At 36.4% G+C, this 13,311-nt stretch overlaps 4 protein-coding genes and 3 long non-coding RNA genes across 9 annotated transcripts; all 7 read right to left on the bottom strand.

The window, feature by feature from the left end:
* Positions 1–388: 388 nt before the first annotated feature.
* Positions 389–1,013, bottom strand: LOC104745589 (uncharacterized). Its single transcript, XM_019236663.2, has 2 exons — positions 786–1,013; positions 389–687 (listed from the first exon to the last, which is right to left on the bottom strand). The coding sequence occupies exons 1-2, from the start codon at positions 880–882 to the stop codon at positions 581–583; spliced, it is 204 nt and encodes a 67-aa protein (XP_019092208.1). The 5' UTR covers positions 883–1,013; the 3' UTR covers positions 389–580.
* A 254-nt stretch (positions 1,014–1,267) lies between these two features.
* LOC109125175 (uncharacterized) lies at positions 1,268–2,074 on the bottom strand. Its single transcript, XM_019236662.2, has 2 exons — positions 1,858–2,074; positions 1,268–1,516 (listed from the first exon to the last, which is right to left on the bottom strand). Exons 1-2 carry the CDS (start codon positions 1,955–1,957, stop codon positions 1,404–1,406), a joined length of 213 nt encoding a protein of 70 aa, XP_019092207.1. The 5' UTR covers positions 1,958–2,074; the 3' UTR covers positions 1,268–1,403.
* Positions 2,075–2,151: 77 nt separating this feature from the next.
* On the bottom strand, positions 2,152–4,993 carry LOC104745590 (uncharacterized). 2 transcript variants are annotated; one of them, XR_015582301.1, is made up of 3 exons: positions 4,859–4,972; positions 4,641–4,774; positions 2,152–3,725 (listed from the first exon to the last, which is right to left on the bottom strand). XR_015582301.1 is itself a non-coding variant. In XM_087488568.1 (2 exons), the coding sequence occupies exons 1-2, from the start codon at positions 4,895–4,897 to the stop codon at positions 2,229–2,231; spliced, it is 1,536 nt and encodes a 511-aa protein (XP_087344694.1). In that variant the 5' UTR covers positions 4,898–4,993; the 3' UTR covers positions 2,152–2,228. The 2 variants fall into 2 exon arrangements, 1 of the variants encoding a protein (XP_087344694.1); XM_087488568.1 differs by lacking the exon at positions 4,641–4,774 and having other exon boundaries at positions 4,859–4,993.
* Positions 4,994–5,241: 248 nt separating this feature from the next.
* On the bottom strand, positions 5,242–6,130 carry LOC147926302 (uncharacterized). The gene is made up of 2 exons (XR_015581415.1): positions 5,779–6,130; positions 5,242–5,662 (listed from the first exon to the last, which is right to left on the bottom strand). It is a non-coding gene; the product is annotated as an uncharacterized LOC147926302 (long non-coding RNA).
* Positions 6,131–6,415: 285 nt separating this feature from the next.
* LOC104745591 (uncharacterized) lies at positions 6,416–7,175 on the bottom strand. Its single transcript, XR_002035385.2, has 2 exons — positions 6,995–7,175; positions 6,416–6,750 (listed from the first exon to the last, which is right to left on the bottom strand). It is a non-coding gene; the product is annotated as an uncharacterized LOC104745591 (long non-coding RNA).
* Positions 7,176–7,454: 279 nt separating this feature from the next.
* Positions 7,455–11,758, bottom strand: LOC109124911 (uncharacterized). Of its 2 annotated transcripts, none has more exons than XM_087489597.1 (3): positions 11,484–11,758; positions 9,866–10,596; positions 7,455–9,788 (listed from the first exon to the last, which is right to left on the bottom strand). In XM_087489597.1, exons 2-3 carry the CDS (start codon positions 10,577–10,579, stop codon positions 7,713–7,715), a joined length of 2,790 nt encoding a protein of 929 aa, XP_087345723.1. In that variant the 5' UTR covers positions 10,580–10,596; positions 11,484–11,758; the 3' UTR covers positions 7,455–7,712. The 2 variants fall into 2 exon arrangements, with proteins under 2 accessions (XP_087345723.1, XP_087345722.1); XM_087489596.1 differs by having other exon boundaries at positions 11,467–11,717.
* Positions 11,759–12,193: 435 nt separating this feature from the next.
* LOC147926301 (uncharacterized) lies at positions 12,194–13,219 on the bottom strand. Its single transcript, XR_015582300.1, has 2 exons — positions 13,072–13,219; positions 12,194–12,617 (listed from the first exon to the last, which is right to left on the bottom strand). It is a non-coding gene; the product is annotated as an uncharacterized LOC147926301 (long non-coding RNA).
* Between the last annotated feature and the right edge of the window lie 92 nt (positions 13,220–13,311).

The raw sequence follows: 13,311 nt of genomic DNA, 5'->3' as shown, positions 1-13,311 counted from the left end.
AAAATAGCAAAGATTATGGAATAAAACCTTATAAAAACATCTCTTCTATACACATTTATTCTTCAGCAAGGCCAATCTTCCCACACCCCAACGGTCAAAAACAAAGCCACGTGAACAGTTGAAACGAGGCTAAAACATGCAAAATAATTATAGTCTAAGATGAACTATATGGAGATCTTCCTACACAACAAATAGACTGGCAAAGTTCTAGCTAGTAAGACATAAAAATCTGACACATCCAGAATAAGACGCTACTTACCACTGAAGAGTGTGTTGAACGCTAAAAACGCGCGTGGTAAGAATCCGGTTTCTTTGTGAAACGTCGTTTTAGGTAGTCTTCGAGATCTCAGACGATAGATTTGACGGATAAAAAAGGTGGAAGTTGGAATGTGGAAAACATGCCTTTACAAGTTTCAAAACTTTACATTTTAGCCCCAAAACATACAAAATAGCATAATTGAATCTTTCCATGCATTCTATTAAGCATGCGAGTAATGGGCCGAAAGTCTCATAATTAATGATCGAGGCATCGAGACATAGCAAAATACTCGTCTTGTATGTTCACAAGTACTTAATTTTTTTAATCATTGCAACAAATCCAGCCTTTTGCAGGAGGTGAACGGCTGACTTTTACGGCGATCTTCTTTCCTTTGTGAACGTGAATCTTTCTACCTCCTTCTTCATTTGCTTGTTACACATCAAAACTATACTTTATAAACATTATTATAACTCTTTATAGCAATAGTTGAATTTGCACACGAATCAAATTTATAATAAGGACTTACTCATTTTCCGGTTTTTGGAAATTGTTATGATGATCGGATTGGAAGATGCGATGCATAAAATTAGAAGCGAAGCTATCAGAATGAACTTAGGACTCATTCTTTATGTCTGCTCCTTTCTTTTGTGTGTATAGGTAAGAATTAGAACACAACGCTAGCTAGTGTTCTTCCCTAGCATATGTAAATAAATAGTATCTTATAAACTAGTTAGTTAAGACTGTTAGGTAGAGATTAGTTCATCAGGGGTCGTTCTCACTTCTCACCGTTACGTTAGTGATATGTATAAGTCAATGCATGTAATAAAAGCTGTTGACTTTTTTAGCCTCGTTCTTTTTTGTTCATTAAAACTTGAACACGAGTTGAAAAGTCCACTGTTAATCATCAATTTTGGTACGAAAGTAAAAACAGGAAAGAAAAAAAAAAAATCATTGTCACTCTGTTACTGATCAATTTTAGCTAATATAATTAACTATTAAATAATGTAATTATATATCGAAGTTCCATTTCATTTATTCAAAGAGTATTATAGTACGTTCATAATCAAACAACTACTTACCAAATATGCAGAAATCACAAGTTAAGATATATATAGAACAGATCGATAAAATCCACATGTTATAATTAGAAATTATGATTTGGTGGATCGTTTCCATGATGTGCAGATCTAGAAAAACTGCCTCTAAAGCCAATCTTCATTCCTTTGCTGATGTGTATATCTCCGATCCTCCCTTTCCCTGTTTTTTAATTTGATGCATAAACGTTGATCAAACAAAATAATCATATAGTTATTTTTTTTCCTTCATCAAGAACATGTAAATCAGTATATGTAGATCGTAAATTGTATAATTTCTTCTATATATACACACACACAACAACTGGGTGTTATACTAGTTTAGTTTATCAATCGAAACCAAATACCAATTCAACAAGATATATACGCCTTTTTCACAGACTACAAACTTACATGACATATATACGAATTAATCTGAATCTCACTATCATATATATATTTCTAGATTATCAAAAATAACGAGCAAATTAAAAAGAAAAATGAAAATAACCGGTGAAAACTTACTTGTCGTGAGAGATGGATAAGTTACTTTAGCCAAAGTTGGGTTTGATGCAATAGACGAGAGGAGAATCCAACCAGTAAGCAAAACCAACTTCCAATTCATTTTTTTCTTTGATAAGATTTAAGGATTTTGCAAACACGTAAATGGTGGTCATATATATATAGAGATATTTCTTTTTGATGTGGTGGTCAAGTTGTTTATTACAAACTAAATTAGAACACATAATGCTTCCCGGAAGTAACGTTAATTATAAAAGAAAATTAGTAAGCATTTTTTACTTTGTTTAATCGATGAAGTTGTTTGAACATGTTTAATTTAATAAGGTCAAATTAGAGCCGGGTGTCTTTTTTTTTTTGGTCAAACAAGGATTTCATTAACTTAAACCCTCAAAAGGAGGGGAGTTCATACAAATTGAAGTTAGAGAAATACAAAGCAAATAGAGATAGTGGTTCCATGAGTTTTTCAAGATGGTGCTTGACTTTGAAAGACTTGCAATGCTTGAAAGATCTTTTGGGACCAAAGCGGAATCGAACATGAAGGCAGACTTCTCGAATTCCTCGACCAACAAGTGATCATAGACAGCTCTCGCAAAACATGCATATGAGCTTTTAGAAAGGTTCTCCACAAGGGAGATACATGGTAGGTAACTCGCCAACAAGAGACTAAACAAGAACACATGTTCAAGGTTTTCCACACTGTTAGACTCAAATCTCAGGGCATTGGGTGAAACAACAAGCAGGAAACGCAAGTGATATGTGTAATACCGTAACAAAGCAGGTGGGTCCTCCCTCACATGAAGCCATCGGCCATGGAGGTTAAGGAATTCCACACAAAGCTTGTAGCCGGTTACACACCAAAATAATAATACAGACCCAAGCTTACAATCATTAGGTGAGAGGGGAAGGGTGGGGGTTGGGATTGTCCGAAGGGTATACTTGAGGAGGTAAAAGCAATACCGTAACAGAGCAGGTGGGTCCTCCCTCACATGAAGCCATCGGCCATGGAGGTTAAGGAATTCCACACAAAGCTTGTAGTCGGATTTGCACTGAGACAATAAGATAGACCCTATGTTCGAAACTACAGGTGATTGGTGAGAATCCATCAGACCTTGCCAAAAGTAACTATCCGACCAAACTGGAGTTGTCGTTAGTCTTTTAACAAGGAGTCTTCGGCCAAGTAAAACAGACTTAATAAACATCAACAATATTGGGCTTGATAGTGTTATACCATAACTGGAGCTGGACTCAATTGGTAGATGGGCTTTGTAAATAGTCATGTAAATAGACTTTAGGTTTGTTAGAATAGAGCCATTACCTTTTAAGTTGGTCTTTAAATGATGGAAAGTTAGACTGAGGCCTAAAGGTGGATGACTTCGTGGGCCTAGCCCAATAAAAGAGGTCACAATCCAGATTAGGGTTTTGCAATACGGTAGCCTTGCTTTCACCGTCGACGGCGCAGACACAGCCAGTCCAAGAGTCTTCCACCACCATAGGTTTTCCAGTAGCTTGCACCTGAGCCATGGATGATCTGGTTGGAGCATATGGGGAAGTGGCGATCTTGCCGGTCTTGAGTTTTGGTGATGATATACTTTCAGGGAAGTCAAGGCAGATTTAGAACTAGTAGTGGTTAGAAGCACAACGAGGTAGATCTCGGATTTGATGAATAAAGCGCTTCTCGAAGGAGATGGTTCCTCTTGGATAGATTTTGGCAGTAAACTTTTGGACATATGGAAAGAAGGGAGGGGAACTGCATTAGATCGCCTCCTTGATCTCCTTCTTCCACCGACGCTAAAGCTTGAATCTTCCTCCAAAATTATCCAAAGAGTGAGGTTTCCAGATGATTGAGACAAAGGCCAAACATGGGACAAAACCTAGAAACGATGAAAGAAAGATGAGAGTGAGAAGCTAGGAAAGAAAAGGATATCCCGACGCCGGCAAGCCATAGCTCTGCCGGCGTCGAGGTAGGGATTCAGATTTGAAATCTCGATAGTAGTGCCTGGGAGCGTTTTTAAATTTTATCGTTTATTAACAGATTCGCAACATGTCGAGCCGGGGTGTCATGTTTGATATATAAAAAGCATAATTATCTATCACATACGCTTATTTGTCAGTTTTGAAATATGCTTCAGTTCCTTTAAATTGCTGTATCGTTTCCTCCATATATGTTGTATGTTAGATATAGCCTTGCAACTTGCAAGTGTCATGAACCAATTGGATGAGCGGGCAAATTAAATGGTGTGGCATGATACCTTTTGGGAGGTTTATAGTGACCATGGGTCTGATCCTACCTGGAGACGACGAATTAGTGTGTGCCTTTTTCATAAGCGTACATTAACCTTAATTTTAGTTATGGGATTAGAGAGATCAAAGGCGAAAGTTCGAACTTTCTAAGGGATTTAATTAGCTCAACCAAACAAAAAATAAGTATAGAGATATGCAGCAAAGCGATTACACAAATTTTTACTGGTATCAGCGTTGTATATCACCACTCGCGAATAAATATGTACGTTGTTGAAAGAAACGACAACATTTTTGTTTCTTGTCAAATAAACAAACGGTGTTACTACTTAAAATAGTATCAGCGGTTTTTGATAGAGGAAAATTAATGTAAATAAAAAAGTATTAGCGATGGACTTAATTTTTATTTTCTTTCTAATTAACGTAGAGTTTATAACATTAGAACATTTTATTCTTAGCTCATTTAAAGTAAGAACCTATTTTAATGTGGTTGATTCCCTCTTTATTTCTAAATTCTAACTATAGTATACAGTTATAAAATTAAGTACCAGTCCAATCAAAGTCTAAACACTACGTACGACCCATAAAACGGGAGCATCATGCTCCCTTCTCTAGCCGCCTTTGCCTAGCTAACAACACTGGCCTGCCGGTCTTGACGAACTAGGCCGTGTTATTATACCCACTGGGAGATAAATTGATGTTAGTCATAAAAAAAAAAAGGAAAATGCATGGAGCAAACGGGATGATAAATCGGGACTGTACTTACAAAGTTTTCGGATTTGGTATGTCTCACTTGAAGCTGCATAAGATGAAATCACCAAATAGAGAGCTAAAAACAAAGCAATTAACCACAGATTTCCCTTCATTTTCGTCTATATATATATCGCTTTGTCCTTTGTGTTTTAGTCTTGAAGTTGTAGGTGTGTATTTATACCAAATTCAGTTTTAAAACGTGACTCACGTTACGTGAGGTATAGTCATCGAACGAGGCAGCGTGTGGAAACAATTTAGCCTGACCTGAAGAAAAGTCTTCGACGTGCACAAACAAACAAGGGAAATCTTTTTTGTTGATCATTTCTGTTGATTTCAATTTTTTTATAAATATATTATAATTCCCACATACAAAATTAAAAATAGAAACTAAAAGTATTACAGTAAATCAATTTATTAATTGATAAAGCAAAAAAATTGTCAATTAATTTTGAAATTCGAAGTCCATATATACAACATTATAATGTACAAAAACTCACTTCATCATTCATATGGCAATAGTAGAATATGCTGCCGAGTCAAAAGTAAGACTGGATTCAAAAACAGACCGGAACAAACTTAACAACTCAAAAGACGTGTCAGAAATCTAACAACGAAAATTAAGATGAGAATTTTCTTGGATTCTTACATTAGTTTTTTCTAATGCTAGAACAAAGAATAATGTTTATGTATAATTGGTCTTTCTGACACGGACACGGTGTTTTTTCCTACGAGAAGTCCCTTTGTTCGTCTCCTTTTGCTTCCTAGCAACATTGTTTCGCTGGTCGTGATACACTAGATTCTGCGTCTATATCTCTGGCTATATATAAATAAAATACTAAATATTAATTACGAATCATATATGAAGAAGAAAATATAGAACAAAATCAAATATACAAAAGATAAATATTATTCGATCGGGTATGAATTACTCACCGAGTTTGCGGATATTGTATGCCTGAGCTGAAATCGCATAAGATGAAATCACCAAAGAAAGAACCAAAAGTAAAGCAACCAACCACATCTTCCCCTTCATTTAATCTATTTTTGTGTGTTGATGATATTCTTCTTTTTGTTCGTTATATTGGTTTACGTATGTATTTATATGAATCATATACATGCGACCGTAAATCATTAACTAATTAGATGGATCTTTCGAATGATTTCATCCATCGTTTTCTTTATATTGTTGATAATACAAAGTCTTTACATACTTTTTTTTTTTTTCTTCTTCCTTCAAAAAAAAAAAAAAGTTTCTTATGATTCATTGAAATATCTCTTGTAACATAAGTTATGGAAAAAAGGAAACATAGGTTATGGAAAAATGTTGATAAAAATAGTTATGAATAATACTTGTAATGAGTTTCAAATAGCGCGTGAAAGGACTTTGAAATAAATATAAGATGTAACTAGACAACTAAGACAAGACTAGGTCTTAATCGTAACAATGATTCTACGGAGATGATTTACGTACGTACTCTTCTACTATTTTAATATGTTCAAATAATTGAGGTGTGTGTATAAAAGACAAGGTCAGTCTCACGTAATAATTAAAAGTTAGGTGACAGCTTGGTTCGTTGACAAAATTTTGTATGAACTCACACAAAAATAAAAAACAAACAAACAAACATTTAGGGGATTTGAAAAAATAATCAAAAACACATAGGAACTGGCCATTGGTTTTCTTTTAAGTATCTTGTACTTTACATAAACTATATTATAAGGTTCACAAATTTGGAAGATATATTTGAGATTATACGATGTAACCACAAGTCGTATAGCCATCGCCTTAGGCGGGTAGTGGCGAGTCACTCCCATCCCATTGGCGATCAGGTGGTGACTTACTACGAGGAGCTCCGATCTTCATTATCTTTCGAATGTGAATCGTTTCTGCTATTGTTTCTTCTTCTACACAGTTATCATCATGTGTCAAAACTCAAAACAGTGAATTACTCATATATATTACCATGCATAGATGTAAAAAAGTAGCTAAATGTTATCCATGCTTCTAACAAATTCTTCGATACCTGTCAGTTTTCCAAAAAAAAAAACAAATTCTAATATCTTTTTAACTCTTTTTTACATACAATTATATTAGCATATATATATGGGAACGGCTAAAGAGGGTGATACGAATATAAATAATACTTACCGGATTCGTATGATTGAACTAAAACGACGTATGACGAAATCGCCAAAGAGAGAATCATAAGCGAAGCAATCAAACAGAACTTGACCTTCATAATTGTTCTGGTGATACCTTATACTGTTTGAGTGTATATATATCGATCAAACTTAAGTTTTATCATAACTTAATAGTCAAGTTTTCACATAGCGCGTCAGAAGACTTCTATAGTTCTATATAAAGATATTTTATACATACTAACTGAGATAATCGTATAAGTCAACATATATATTAGCTATGCTTCCGGGCAGAGTAGACTAATATGCACGCTCTTTTGGTTCAAATGAATACTTTATCAGTCCCAAACAAAGCAGTCTCTCACAACTTGGACAAGGCAGCAAATCAGCTGCACTTCAATCAGTCAAGATTTGTATAGCAGTATGAAATTCATTGTTGTGACTTTAGTTTAGACTACTACAATTCAGGATTTGGATGTATCATGGTACATAACCATCATTACTATTAGTCCATATGAAAAGTTTCTTTAAATAACTCCCAAGCAAACCAATAATAGAAACATTACTTCTGAGTTCTGACTAACAATGAAAATAATAAGAAAAATAGCAAAGATTATGGAATAAAACCTTGTAAAAACATCTCTTCTATACACATTTATTCTTCAGCAAGGCCAATCTTCCCACACCCCAATGGTCAAAAACTTTCAGACTTAAGTCCCTGAAGCTCCTTAGCCACGCCTGAATGGAAACTTCAAAACAATCGGTGGAAGTTTAGGGTATTCGGTTAGGACTGGCCTTGAATCCTGTATTCGATCAAGAGCCTTACTCTCAGCTCTTGCTTCATTGAGAAGATAGCTAGGCTTTGAATCCTCTATCTGATCCAAGGGCTTACTTACTGGTGCTTTCTTTACATAACTGCTTCTATCTTCTCTTCTGTGCTCCGAATCTGCACTCCCATTTCTGTTACACGCTTTAGCGGAGCGCTTTTTCTTCGTTGAACCTTCACGTTTTCTCGGCTCTGGTTTACTTGTGCTTTTCATTTTCTTGGTTGTAAGAAATCCGGATTCAAGAGCTTCCAGGGCCCGGGTGGTCAATGGTCGTTTTCTTGTGCTCTGTCTTCTTGGACCATCTGTATTAATCTGTTGGTCGTGTTGTTGTTCAGATGAACCCACTTCTTGAGTAGTTCCGAGGCCATTGGAAGAACATCTATTAGTATTTGAGCCTGACAACGAAGGGAGCTCAACTGCTTGCTTTTGTTCCATATCATTGGAAGGGCGTTTCTTTTCTGACTCTGACACTGACCAGACCCTCTTTGGTTCTTGATCTGAAAAAATGTGTTTTTGGGGTGTTCTTATCTTCTCTGGAGAATAGTGCTTGTCTACACCGGAGATAGAAGAATTTAACCCACTTGGTTCAATCTCTGACGCTTCGTGAATCTCAATAGGCGGAGAAGACGGCCCAGTTTCAATCTTCACTGGTTCATCAGACTTTAAGTTCATATGCTCAACCGACAACTTGGTTTCATATATCTCTTTGTCCTCATTCATCTCTTCACAACTGCTATTTTGGTGTTGGACTGCACATGTATCTTTCTGCTCTGATTCAAGACAAACAGTGTTTTTTGTGTCATCATCACCCGGTAAATGTTTGGACACTGGACTTTCTCTTGAAATGCAAGCACTGAGCCGTCTGCGTTTTAAATATGGTGCAGAATTTACTGAATGATAGCTAGTTTCTGCTCGAGGGGTAGACGTAGACCTGTGCTTAGACCTCTTTGATCGATCCTTAACCTTCCCCAAAGCCTTCTCCTCCTTTATAGGAGAATCAGCACCTACATAACCACTTTTAGTGTCATCACTTGGTAAATGTCTCCATCTCCTAAACCCAGATACCTTTCCACTGTGGTCTACACTCGTATCAATAATCGTGAATCGCATTTCCTCATTTACTTGGTTCTTGACTTCTAGAGGCCTCACTTGAGACTTTTCCACATTCTGATTCTCCAGGGAAATTTTAGGCGCAGAAGAATCTTTACCTCCTAGTCGAGTCTTTGGCTCAGAAACTAAAGACACTGAATGAGGATTTCGTAATTCACACAACTTCCCTCCTCCAGCAGCCAAACTAGTGTCCACAACAGTGAATTTCATTCCCAGAGTTCCACGGTTAGAGCATGGAGACCTGAGGTAACGATATCTTTGACTACCAGATGGGGAAGACTCTTCATCTGATTGGTCAGAAGAGTTCTCTGCAACAACGAATCCATTGGCGGTCGCTTCTCTGATCTCTCCTCCTGTTTCAAACTCAAGAAGCTCAGGCTCTGAAATAACCTTTGTTAGAATATCACTGACGGAATCAAAGTAATGATCGCCTTTGACATGCTTCTGTCTTGAAAACTTTTTCACGCCAGGGACAATGAAAACAATGTAATCCTTAGATCTTAAATAGCCTTGGTCCTCAGGCTGCTCTGAACGCCATCCTCTGGCTAGCAAACGCGGCCATACAGCGTCCCAGAATATATCATTGCAACGGGCCTTGCTCAGACGTGAACTGCCGCCAGTTAACTGTTTTATAATGCCAGCAGATGTGAGTGAATTGTAATCCCCTAAGCCCGGGACCGAGGAAGGTTTTGAAGAAACCGTAAACCATGGTTTGGTCTTCATTGGTGTTGATGTAGGAATTGAGAGATCTTCTTTTTCTTTACCAATCGCCACAGCGTCTACCAGAAGCTTGAGACCCACAAGATTCTTCACTGTGTTTACGTATTTCTCCAGAGTGATATTACCTTCAGCAAATGACTTTGAGACCTGCGAATAGTTAAGATCAGTGAACAAAACATATATAGTGGTTACGAATACCGCATCAGGATGTGAAGGAAACTCACATCTACGAGCATCTTCTTCTGAGCTTCATCAGGAATAGAAGGCATCAAACGGGTTAGCAACTGTTGTTGCCTCCAACCTGAATAGAGCTTTCTTCCATACACACATTTCCGGTTCCGTTTCTTGCGAGATGAAGACCAACTGTGGAACTTAGCAGAGTTGTAGAACTTCCCATAGTAAAACAACACAATCTCTCCTATTGCTTTGGTCTCCATGAAACTCTTCACCTGAGTAAAGTTCTTCCCAAATGTATACAGACCAAGAACAAAGCTAGCCACTTCAACATCTTCCCAAGAACTGGACGGTATCGCAGGAACAGCCTCAAGATTCAGTCTTTGCTTCTTGGATTCAGAACTCTTGTCACTCTTCTTGCCTCTGTTCTTGGCAGAGCAACGGCTTTTCTTGGCTCTTAAAGATTTCAAAGATTGGTTCATGTCAACGTTATCATCTCCATTTCCTTGTCCTCTTCTACGTTTGTCAATCCACATTACTTGGACAGGTAGTCCGACGAGAAAGGAGTAAGAAGAATCATCCAAAGCAGCAACAGGAGTGGAAAGAAACACAGCACGCTCAGATGCAGACATCATAGGAGGAATCTCGACCTGAAACTCATCTCCAACACGAGGCTCAACTTGTGCATCTCCACAGCTAAATCCATCATCATAGGAATCTTCCATAACAACTGCTTCTTCCATAATAGTATTCTCCCCTTCCATGCTCAACGTAGTGAAACCTGAAAGGAGAGCAAAAGAGCTGCATTTTCAATATTGACTCTCAAAAACTGTTGAAGCAGATGTAAAAATCAAGAACATCTCAATCATCATAGTTTCCTGGCAAATCAGATACGTACAAGATCAAACACCAAGAAACACACAAAGATTAAAGATGGAACTTAGAAATTCATTATCCTAAGTATGAACCAATGACAAGAGCCCAGATACATACATTGTCGTTACCAACACGACGGGGTAAAGTATAAAGCTCAGATATTTCAGATCACAGTATCAAACTGAAGATTCAACAAACTTGAGAAATTGAAAGATACCAACAAATACATTCGATTCAATTCACCTCTTTGATCATTAAAACAAACAACAGACACATAAATTAGAGCAAAACCCACAAAAGCACCGAAGCGGAGGAAAAAGATAAAGTGTTTTCAGAGCCAAATTAAGTTGAAACAGAGACCCAGATTCGCTAAATCAGACCTGATCAAAAAGCAAAGCCCATAAAAGCATCGATCCCGAATATAAAAACAAAGTTGTACCGTAGACGGCATGTAATTTCTCAATGATCTCGTAACGGATTAACCCACGAGACGAACATATCAACAATGGTATGAAACAAGAAGCAGCAAAAGTCGAAACCTTTACGACAAAAAACATGGAAACACACAACAACCAAAAAGTTGGGTACTTTGATGTTTAAAGAAGGATTCAGCAATCTCCCGATTGTAAAGTTTCTCGATTTATAGGGATAAAGCAGTTAGCGTTGCGTTGTTGACACAAGAAGACCCAGAAAGAGGAAAAGCTAAACACGAAAACGTGAATTGCCAAACACGGCATAAGAGATGAAACCAAAGGAGGAGTATAGATTTGATAACCTGATGTTGTTGCTTACTTAGTTTATGATGAGATGTCTCTCAACTGTTGTGCAATGTTGGAGATTGTGGTGGCACTGTGAGAATCTGGAGTTGCCAAACAAGAACAAAAGAGGAGGAAGAATTGTTCGTGTTTTGTTTGAGAGAGAGAGAGAGAGAGAGAGAGACAAGAGAGTACTGGTCGCTCTTTCAACACGAAGTCTTTGAGAGAAAGAATGAGGCACAATAAGGTGAGATACGAGAGGAGTTTAGTCGAATATAAAGATTTTTTTTCTTTCTTTTTATTATGCACTTTGGAGATTATTTTTCTATTGGCTATATTCTTTATAGGGTTTTAAAGTGTTTATTGTTTTCAGTTTTCAAGTGTTCAAAGTGTGGACGTGTTTTGTGTTCTCTGTTAATCTTATATATATCCTGTGTGAAAATTCATATCGTTCAATACTAGAATTCTTATCAAATTATTAAACATTTAAACCTAATATACAATGTTTACCAAAGTATTAGGTTAAAAAGATTTACAATCTTAACTATATATTGTAAGAACTATATCTATATGTGATTCAAACTTTGAGGGAAATTTCGCTTAATGAAAGTATTCGTGATTTTTTTGTATTATAGATGAAAATTTGCTAAAATGATATCGAATGGAGTGAAAATTCTTAAATTCAAATGATAATGTAGAAAAATAGCATGCATATTACCAAATAAATGATTTCAACACTTTAAATGATAATGTGAAACCCAAGATGATTATCAAACTCTCTCATATGATAGAAGTACCATAATATAGGGAAAAAAAAATAGTTGTCATGTTTGAATTATATAGATACAACCGTCCAAATTATGTTATAGCTCATTTTGTTTACCATGGAGTAACCCCCTATCTTTGTCTTAATCCAATCTTTTTTATTGCCATTTAATGCAATTTTCTCACCATTTTATATCAAACTACACAAATTATATATCACTCAAATATAGTTTGGTTGTGAAATCTTGATGTTTGTACATTTTATAAAACTGGTCTTTCTAATTGCCATGGCCGGGCGGCTTTTTACAAGATCCACGATTCGGATGTGACTTGCTGTTACATCCATGTCCTGGTGGCGACACACTACGAGGTGTTTCGATCTTCATTGACGCTCTTAAATCTTCTTCTAGAAAAATTAAGGATGAACATATAAATTTAGTATAAATCCAAAACTGGCACATGTGTTATCCAACTTCTTACTATATAAAACAAGAATCAACTGATGAATACAAAATAAGAAAATTAAAATCAAGGAATCATTTTTTTTTTGTCCCTAATACCTTCTTCTTTTTTTTCAACTGACCAATTCAAGAAAAAAAAGTGGGAAAAACAGTTCGAAACTATGGAATCACTCTACCAGTTCAGAAATTGTAGAACCACTGCATCATATATATTATCAAACCAATTGATCATTCTGCAAATTACTATGTGTTGACTCCTTTCTATTGTTGGTATGCTACAAGCCTACAACTTAATAAGAGTTTATGTAACCATAACATACGTATAAATTATTCATATTTATAAGTGGGTGTGTATACTACCTATATTCCATGAAAACACAAAAAAAAAAAATTACTCACTAAGTTTGCGAAACTTCTCTGGTTGAGCTGAGACCGATGAAATCACCAAGGAGAGAACCAAAAGCGAGCTGATCAACCACAACTTCCCTTTCATTTCTTCTAGTTTTGTGTTGAAATGGTACGGACTAACTATGCAGTAAATATGTGTATTTATATCAAATCAAACATACGACTATGGTTTATTATATAATGCTAACAGAGCTTTCGAATTGTACGTACTCTTTTTAACTTGGTTGACAT

The sequence above is a fragment of the Camelina sativa genome, chromosome 15 (genome assembly GCF_030686135.1).
Source record: "Camelina sativa cultivar CO46 ecotype springtype chromosome 15, ASM3068613v1".
In the NCBI taxonomy this organism is placed as follows: Eukaryota; Viridiplantae; Streptophyta; class Magnoliopsida; order Brassicales; family Brassicaceae; genus Camelina; species Camelina sativa.
The sequence above is the reverse complement of the archived record's forward strand: the minus strand, read 5'-3'. Positions and strand labels throughout refer to the sequence as shown.